This window comes from Xyrauchen texanus, chromosome 27 (assembly GCF_025860055.1).
Source record: "Xyrauchen texanus isolate HMW12.3.18 chromosome 27, RBS_HiC_50CHRs, whole genome shotgun sequence".
In the NCBI taxonomy this organism is placed as follows: domain Eukaryota; kingdom Metazoa; phylum Chordata; class Actinopteri; order Cypriniformes; family Catostomidae; genus Xyrauchen; species Xyrauchen texanus.
Genome location: NC_068302.1, coordinates 15,896,343 through 15,906,324, shown reverse-complemented (window position 1 = coordinate 15,906,324; position 9,982 = coordinate 15,896,343). Strand labels below are relative to the sequence as shown.

The following is a 9,982-nucleotide window of genomic DNA, read 5'->3' as shown; positions in this document are numbered from 1 at the left end:
CAGCTTTATGCTAAGCTAAAATGCTATTTCTAGCCATTTTACATGCACATGTTACCAGACACGATCATATTTTTTTTATCAAGAAAATTCCTTTTAGATCATAATTTCTTTTTTTCTAGTAAGACCTTTGATATAAGGGCACAAATCATATTCTTGATAATAATTTTTGCATTGTTGTCCTGTAAAAATATTTAAAAATCATTAAAACAAGATCAATTTGATTGATCTTGTTTTAGAAACAACACTGCATAAGATATTTAGGTTTCTCAGTGAATGCATTTTTAACATGTGTATTTTGTCTTACTGTACTGGTTAGCTAAAACAAGTAAAAAAATCTACCAGTGCTGAAGAAGTAATCCAAAGTATTTCGAATACATTACTGACCTTGAGTAATCTAATGGAATATGTTACAAATTACATTTTGCAGCATGTATTCTGTAATCTGTAGTGGAATACATTTCAAAAGTACCCCTCCCAACCCTGGCTATGTTTGCTATGTAATACACTAATGGGTTAATGCTAATCCTTAAAATATGTTAAGAAAATAATTATTTTTTAAATTGATAATAAATAAATAAATAGGCTTAAACAAACCACTCTAACTTGAATCCAATTTAAAGTCCAAGTTATCCAAGTGGATATACCGCCATCTAGTGCCGATGAGTACCTTTCACTAGCTGCACATTTGTACACTCGCATAAACTCGATATTGATTCAAACGTGTAATAAACCACAAATATCGGCCATACATGTATCTGCAGCCTTGGCATCCAATAGGACAAACCAGTAAGGTCGCGGGAGTGGGGGAGGATTCTTGTGTTTATTTTCGTCCCGCCACAGATGGTTTGAGTGGCAGTACTCAATGAAGAGACACGCAGAAACAGTTGGGGAGGAAGCCACAGACTTTCCAACATCAAAGAGCGCTGTTTTCAGAGTGATTTATTTTAAAATACTTCTTTCCACAGAGAGTTGAAAGTGTAAGTTCGAAGTTCGCGTGTTATTCTCAGTTTTAACGTTAATGTCGCGTCGCTTGGGTCAGTCTTAGGGGACGTTCACACCGAACTAGCCGCTCTGTTCTGTCTTGAGACACCTGTGCTCGTTTTAGCAAAGTACGTGTTCCGTGTAAACGGCCCCTTTGGTCTACATAGTCGTCAAATGCCTATGTACATTTGGAAAGGATTATAGCTGATGCGAACAACTTAAAAAACGAGTACAGCTATTGCTGCTTAAACACTGGGAAAACGATTTGAGGGGGAAACGTCACATGCCTCATAAGCTCTCATAATGTTCATGCATATGGGTATTTGTGCTGTGCTGGTCTTTAGCGTCAGACCAGGCGACTTTTTCCCTAACTTCAAATATGACTATATGGATGAGGACTTGGCTACCTTCGACTATTACAAAGGAACGGATGAATTTGATGAGAGGAACAGGACGGAGGAGTGCGACGAGTGTGCGCCGGAGCTGTGTCCGCTCACGCAGGGCTGCAGAGCGGGGCTTGTGAAAGACCGCTGCGGCTGCTGCTCTGAATGCGCAAATCTAGAGGGACAAACCTGTGATCTCGGACAGAGAAGCGTCTACTATGGACTGTGTGGAGACGGTTTGGAGTGCAAGGTTGACAGGTCGGATGGAGTCGAAGAAGAGGAGAAAGATCCTCAGTGTGTATGTGCGTCTCAGAAAGCTCTGTGTGGGTCAGATGGAGAGACTTACAGGAATCTCTGCAAGTTCAAAGAAGAGGCTTTCCTAAAACCTGGACTTAATGTGAGTGATGGGCCGTGCAAGACAGGTATGAAAAAAACACCCAATACACAAATGAGTTTCAAAAAGCTTTCTTTCTTTCTTTCTTTCTTTCGTCTGTCTGTCTTTAATTCTTTTCTGTCTGTCTTTCAGTCTTTTTTTATGTGTTTCTTTCTTTCTTTCTTTTCTGTTTGTCTTTCTATAAGCAGCATGAGCTCATTATACAATTAGTCTTCATCAGCTAAGAGACTTCTTTCCAGTTGGAAAGAAAGAAAGAAAGCAAGTGATATCTGAGGAATGTTTTCCCTCTGGCTGTCTGCACTTGGGAATTTCGGATCTGGGCCCTATAATTTTTCCAGTGGTTTAAAAAACTCTTAAAGTCAGACTGACAAAGGAAGTGGATTCTGAATATGACCTTGGCCTCTTTCCCTCTGTTTGTTTCTGTCTGTCTCTGGTTAAGTCCCCATCATCAAGGTGCCTCCTCATAATCTGGTTAACGTCACAGGCAGCAGTATAGCATTTCTCTGCGAGGTTTTTGCATTTCCCATGGCACTAGTGGAATGGAGGAAAGATGGAAAAGAGGTCATCTTACCTGGCGATGATCCCCACATATCTGTTCAGGTAAAGTACTACCAAAAGTGAAAGCTTTGTTTTGAATGGAAACTCCGTGATTCATGTCTAATGATCTACAGGTTTCCAAGAGTTAGGACGTGGTGGACATCCTGGGTTATATGTCTTAATGAACATGTCAAGGACTATAAATGTTATACAATATATTGATCTTTGCCTGTCTTAACAGATAGGAAAAATGTTGTCTTTTGGGATCCACCTTTGCCTTTCCATTTTTACTGTTTTTCCTGTAGTCACGAGGTGGCCCTCAGAAGTATGAGCTCTCCAGCTGGCTGCAGATTGAAGAGGCAAGTCAGATGGATTCTGGCACATACAGGTGCATCGCAAGAAATGAGCTCGGCCACGTCTCAGCCACTGCAATTTTAGGGGTGCTGCCACCAGGTAAAAGATATTAGTATGTGCAGTAAAATATCACAATAATTATTGTGCTTATTCATTTTTTACAGTTAAAATGCTTCTTTTTAGACATTTATTTTACCAATACAAATGACATTATCAGCATAAAAAAAATTAGTGAAAATTCAAATGCATTTCAGAATTTCTTAGTGCAGGTATTTGGTATCACCCTTTTGGATTTAATGACAACATGAACACTGGTAATTTATCCCAGAATGATCTGAGAATGTTCCAACAAGGATACTGTGTGCTACAAAATAAGCAAGGAAATCTGACCTGACGGAGTTAACATGATCAAAATCACAAATTACTTCTTTTTTTTTTTATTATTATTTTCAAAATCCTAATACTTTCTGTTTTCAACCTGCTCTCAGAATCACGTTACTATACCTACATTATTGTAAAATTAGTTTTACATGGCTTATATGCATCACACAAGTTTCCAAGTGAAATTAACACTATAGAGGCGCTACAGCAACAATGACTTTTATTCCTTTACAAACAAACCACAATTAAAACAGCAGATTATTGTTTTATCAAAACACTTACTATAGCGCATGACTTGAAAGGTGATACATTTTAACATTTGTATTACCTACAGTAACCAACTACATTTACAAAGTTGTTCAAGCAAAATTAAATTGCAGGGTAGCTCAACTAATAGAGTGTTGCACTTGCAATCCAAAGTCCTTGCGACATCTAAACCGAAAAGGTAGAAGCACCTTAACATGACGTGGTTGCTTCATCAATTGTGTTTTCATCTCACATTTGTTTTTTATGAATGGTTAGGTTTAGGTGTAAGTTTTAATGTTGAGAGGTAAGTAGGTTTTGTTGATTTAAAATTCAATAAAGCATTAACAACTCGCTTTTAGCGCCACTCAGTGGACATTTCACCTTGGAACTGCTGCAATATGTGTGAGGATCCAAATAATATAATTGTGCAAAAATGTCAACAGTAATGCAATTTTCATTAGCTCAGGATGGTTTATTTCCAGGTTTACTGTAAATACATTTTTGAATCACACACACACACTACACTTCTGATGACTCAGCCTTTACAAACCCCATTTTATGTATAATCTGTCTTTCTTTCTGTCTTAGATGAGATGGTTGCCTATTTGGAACAAAACATGAATGCAATGATGAGCTATGAACAATTACAGGACTATGACAGTGATTATTACTAAACTTCAGATCCAAAAATAGCCCCAAGACAAACAACATTTTTTTTTTACTGATTGAGACTTTGCAATTTAACACTTGGCAAACTCAGTCAACAACTGCATACAAGCCATGGCAGTGGTGGGGATGAGGCCTGAGTGAATTCTGTGAAAATCACAGAATGAGACGAATGGAGTAGGGAGTTGGGCATGAATGTCTCTTTTGTTTCATCCCCCTGTGGCCAGTTGGATAATAAAACACTCAAAGTGAGAAAGACATGAAGACTGAAGAGAAAACTTTGAGAGTGTTCCAAGTCTTCTGAAAAGCATTATGCTTTGTGCACAATCCTATCAGCACTGTTTGGTACTTTCTGTTGTCTCTTTTGTGTTGGGGTTTTGTCCAAGTGGCAACTCAGATTAATTTCAAAATACTTCTTTATTCTATTTGAAGAGGAATGTGTATCAGCCTCTGAGTTTATGTATGTTTCCACATGTGGCATCCATCTTTTACCAGGTTTCCCTTTGAATGTGTGTGTGTCGGATTTGGGTTAGCCAGTTGAGCCCACAGCTGGCTTTAATATATCTTTATGATCTCCTGTCTTTGGACATAAATGCAGGCTATTCTGTACATGTGCTCACAAGTTGCACTGAGAGGTCTTCTTTTGATGAAAATACAACAAACACCATCAAGCTGCTTATTGATATATAAAGCTCTCTAATTTGAACTCGTCTCAGAGGAGACCTGTATTTAGCGGGGAGGCTGAGAATAATAATTCAATTCTCTCTTCAGGCCTGCCCTCTCATGATGTTCTTAGGTGTCTTTAACTCAGTAACAGCTATGTAATTTTAGGTTAGGTTTTGATACCTCGTTATTTGAAGTGTGTAAAAGATTAAAATTCTGACATACAATGTGGCTCTTGCAATGTTGATTCCAACATAAAAACCTCTAATTAGAGAACTGTTGAAACTTGTAATGATGCTTTTACATTCATGTACTTTACTGTAATTTTACTGTAAAAGTGAATAAAATAAATCTGTAAAGACTGATGTAGAGTCATTTTCTTTTAAAAACAGTGTATGTGTAGGCTAATAAACCAAATGAAAAACCAAAGTGTAACTCCCTTTTAACTGAATATCTTGATAGCAGTCTCCTTGGAGATCATGATTTCAAGCTCGATTAAACCACTAGAGTCTGATGGATTAGGTTTATGTTGACTTTATATCTTTTTTGGAGCTTTTGAATTTCTGGTCATCATTCACTTGCACTGTATGGACCTACAGAGCTGAGATATTCTTCTATAAAATCTCTGTTTGTGGTTAGCAGAAGAAGGAAGGTCATACATATCTCATATGGCATGATGGGGAGTAACTGATGAGAGAATTTTCATTTTTGGCTGAACTACACCCTATAGTATACCCCTAGCACCCCCTGTGGTCTGAGAGTCCATTTTCTTGACTTCCATACAGCAGTCAACTGTTAAAGCAATTACCCCGGAGTCAGGACTAAATCATTCCAAACTGTGAGCACCCTGGGACACGATGGTTTCCTCTCTACATAAACAACCAAACACTCTGCAAACGCAGGAGAGCCAGAGCCTGAAACAGACCTCTACCGATGTATCAAATATTACTAGAAATGTTGAATATTTTGGGGACATACTCTACAATTTCAGACTATTCCTTTGTTAAAATCATGGATTCTAGGACAAAACTTAGTACTTCACCAAAATGCGGCTAAGCCATTGAGAATTTTTATGGGGCATCCCATTACAGTGCCCGGGACAGTTACAGGTGGCTAAGTATTTTAACTCTTGATGCCTTTTATTTTTGTAGACTGTTCCCATCTAGACAGTCCACATGTAATTGTTTCCAGTGAAAGTCCAGAGCCAGAAGCGAGGGGCTTCCCATCTTTGCCCAAGCATCCGCTAATATCCTGTATCAAGAAAAGGCATTACTGGCACAGGATTGAGACCAAAAACAGACTGAGGTAAAGGCCTGACTTATTGTAGACTGAAAGACGTGTGTTCATATACAAATTAAAAAAGACAGCAGTGTTGAGAAATGCAGTGGTATAGCAAAAAATTAAAATTATATATATATATATATATATAGTATGAAGGCATGCAGAAGAATTCATATAGGTGTCTGGCCTTAATTCTTGCTGAATGAAAGATAATAGTTTCTGATTAAAAAAACAAACACAAAAGTATTGTCATTAATTGTTCCATTTTGGTCTCCATCAAATAGCAAATCACCACAGGCACTCATGTTTCCCTGTAGAATTCGCTGCATAGCTAAATCTAAACCACGATAGACACTTAGAAATACCTCTTTGCTCTCCAAATGCATTTAAATAAAGGAAAGCAGTTCCAGACTCTGTTTACTTGAACAAGTCATTTCCATGCTTTTGTTTCCCTTCCAATCTTGAGGAAAATGAGATCCATCTGACAAAGATCATAAATCTTATGGCTGAATTTATTGTAATATATAAAATGAAATGAGAGGACAACACTAACAGTTCATGTTCATGACTTAGGAAGAGTGATAAACAAAAATATAGCTGCAAGCAGCAATGATGGGCCAAAGCACCATGGGTCCATTTCCACCCGGTGGCTTTTGGAAAAAAGTGCAAGGTGGGCACATGCATTTGGCATTTGACATTATTCTAAACAATTTTAAAGCAAGTTGGACAAACATAAGAGGACTATTTTAAAGTCTGCTGTAAAACCCACACTTCCTGCTGCCAGGTGGTGGTGCTATGACCATGACCCAAAATAGTCACATCCAAGTGATTAGCCCCCAAGTATAAACATACATCTCAATTTTGATCTAAATCACCCTTTGCACAAAGAAGATATGAATACTTCCTGTTTCCCATTTTCGCCATTCATTTAATGCCTCGCCACGGTAAGACTGTTTGATATATCATAACTCTGTTCACAATTTAACATCTTCAATGTCTTGGCATAATGTTGTCTTAATGTGGTGACAGTCTCATGAATCCCCTAGGAGGAGTATTTTAATGTTCAATCCGAAATGGCTGTATGGAATTAGAGATGAGCAAGTTCTGTGCATAACCGATCACCGGTGATCACGGACAGGTGCATGCCGGTTAGAAATCTGTGATATCTTGACCACGTATGTCAAAATACTCCCGCAAGAGTGAATATACATATATATTTCATTAATCCAGACATAAACAATGATAATTTTGCCAAACAAAGACAACACAAGCGCTAAAAACACATACAATAACAGTTCATCGGTGCCACTGAGTTATACCGTGACTGCACAGTCATACAATCATGACGTCAAAATCCACTCTGGCGTATGTGTTTTACAACATCCAGTACATACTGGATCTAATCCAGTACATCACTACAGGATGCAGCGAGGACCTCTTGGAGCTTGGCTGTTCTCTGACCAATGGAGCTTGGATGGCGTATGTGTTTTACAACATCCAGTACATACTGGATCTAATCCAGTACATCACAGGATGCAGCAAGGACCTCTTGGAGCTTGGCTGTTCTCTGACCAATGGAGCTTGGATGTCCCCTGTTGGACTTTTCTGGTATTGTGTCTGAGCACTTTGCCACTCAACATAACATTTGGAACAGAACTATGATTTTCTAGTATTTTTACATTTCAGTTGATATTTTTATCATTTTTTTCTTTTTAAAAAAATGAAAAGTTTGTGCTGTACATTTTCAATCCAAAAAACTTAGACTTCTATAGCTTTTTTTCACTTTAAAAACTGTTTTCACTTGCACAATAAATTGCAATGGCAGCAGTATTTAAAATATAAAATATCCCTTTATAATTTTACATCAGCAGTGTCTTGAGATTATTCTAATTTTGTTTTACGCAATTCATGTAAACACAAGAGGGCTATTTCAAAGTCTGTTAAAAGTGCCATATTAATAATTAATTTATTAATTTATTGCTTCACCTTGACAACAAACTGATATAAAAATATCAGTTTGCAATTTAGCATCTACAGTGTCTTGGCATGATGTTATTCAAATTTGGTGCCAGTCACATGAATCCCCTAGGAGTATTTAAAAGTTCCGTCTGCAATTTTCATAAAATCCAAATTGTCCGACTTCCTGTTGGGCGGAGCTAATGACTGTGGAATGAATGTTGTTCTGCTTTATGAGAACTATATATGTACCAATTTTGGTGACTGTAGGTTAAAATGGGAGTGCTACAGAGCCCCTTTTACATGACAATTTGCAAGGGGGTGCTACAGAGCCCCCCACCCCCTGCAACTTTGCCCAGCCCTAATGGCCGACGACTCTGATGTATGAAAAATGTCAAGTGTTTTCATGCATGTTAAATACCCCAAAAGTACCAAAAACCATGAAAAATAAGAAAAATAATAATCCTTAGAAGAACAATAGGTCCTCCGCACTTTCAGTGCTTGGGCCCTAATAAAGAAAATTCCTTAGAAAAGCAATAGGGCCTTGCACTTGCAGTGCTTGGACCCTAATAAGGAACAGAGAAGACTGCAAAAAAAAAATAAAAAAATAAAATTTCAGATGAATTCATGAACAAAATGTACTGAGTTGTAGAGGTCTGCAACCCAACTCGGGCCAGATTGGGGTCCGTTTTTCCAAGTAGAAATTCGGGTTCGGATTTGTAATGAAAAAATCCGAGGGTGATTAGAGGGTGATTAAAAAATTAGAGGGTGATCTTTTTCTGAGAGCGCATGACTTGTTCACATTCATAATAAACAGGCTTACCAATCACACCAACGTGATTTTGCACATGTCGGTTTTCCCATTGTTTTCCCTTGTAATCACATGTTGGATACATTTACACCATGCCTCGCTTTTTCTTCAGCGTCTCGTGCAGGACCGGCACATTTGAAACACCCATGTCAAGTTGAAAATAACTTCAACACCTGCGCTCTGTTTCATCATTTGAGCTGTGTCTAGATTGTTTTTAGCACAGTTGTCACAAAGATTCAACAATCTGAACAAGTTCAGGCTGCATAGAAGATTTTTTGCACCAAGTGAAGTTTCAGCAAATAAACTGTAAGGCAATGCTTTTTCCCCTTCTGCTTTAGTGTACTAAGGGGCTGCTCTGCCTTTTTAAAACTGTGTATATTTACATTTTCAGAATTGTTACGAATGTTGCCTAGATGCTTACATAAAATACAGCCTTTTGCAACAGTACTTGCTAGGAGATGAAAGCAATTTTCGGTACGGGTCTGTTTCAGGTTTCATTTTAAGGCCCGTGCAGACCTCTACTGAGTTGCCATTTTCAGAAGTCATTAGAGATTAAGGCTTGCATCTTAGAGTTGAGATAGTTGACTCATCAGACATAATTCCAGTAGCCTAATGACTGAATCATCTAAAATATCTAATCCATGGGCCTCTATTTCTCTGCCTCTGTCTGTCTCACTCATATACATATGTATAGTAAGCACACAGTATACATAACTGCTATGGCTGCCTTTGACTCACTATCTATAACCTAGTTTCCATCCACTTTTCTTTGTTATCGACATAGTGAAAATGCATAAAAAATTTTTATGTGCGTTTCCATCAACTATATCGGTAAACTTTTGATCAGCAACTCTTTTTGTTGTAAAAAACCCTTGGCTGGAAATGTATTTTATGTAAAAATTGCTATTTATATTTCAAACAAATGTTGTTTTAAAGGTTTCTGAAGTACCAAATTAGCACATTACAATGATTTCATAAGCCTTAGGTAACGTTAGTTAACATTGTTTTCTTATAGTAGGCTTCAACTAGGATGTCTGAAAATGGGGCTTTGCCATCACAGGTAAAAAACTGAAATTTGAAACATAAATGTAACCCCTTTAAAATTAACAGGGTATTGAAGATAAAATTAAATGGGTGGGAATAATGTAGTAGCGTTCTTGCCTTCTAGAGGGTGATCTTTTTCTGAGCGCGCATGACTTGTTCACATTCAGTTGTTGCCCGGTGAGAGGTAGTCGTGGGAAGATGTAATCAGCAGGCAATCGGTCAGGCTGTGAATGGACAGGAGATGGCAGAGGGAAGTGATGGATCAGGAAGTGAGCTAGGAGGAAT

The 9,982-nt window shown here is 37.9% G+C and overlaps 1 protein-coding gene across 1 annotated transcript; it reads left to right on the top strand.

The window, feature by feature from the left end:
- Positions 1–721: 721 nt before the first annotated feature.
- On the top strand, positions 722–4,963 carry LOC127621308 (kazal-type serine protease inhibitor domain-containing protein 1-like). Its single transcript, XM_052094851.1, has 4 exons — positions 722–1,786; positions 2,198–2,358; positions 2,601–2,748; positions 3,865–4,963. The coding sequence occupies exons 1-4, from the start codon at positions 1,285–1,287 to the stop codon at positions 3,948–3,950; spliced, it is 897 nt and encodes a 298-aa protein (XP_051950811.1). The 5' UTR covers positions 722–1,284; the 3' UTR covers positions 3,951–4,963.
- Positions 4,964–9,982: the final 5,019 nt, after the last annotated feature.

Bases quoted from the DNA above. Each gene is read 5' to 3' on its own strand.
- LOC127621308 (XM_052094851.1), top strand. From the start codon at position 1,285: ATGTTCATGCATATGGGTATTTGTGCTGTGCTGGTCTTTAGCGTCAGA. The intron at 2,359-2,600 runs GTAAAGTACTAC...TTTTTCCTGTAG, and splicing joins ATCCCCACATATCTGTTCAG to TCACGAGGTGGCCCTCAGAA. The intron at 2,749-3,864 runs GTAAAAGATATT...TTTCTGTCTTAG, and splicing joins TTTAGGGGTGCTGCCACCAG to ATGAGATGGTTGCCTATTTG.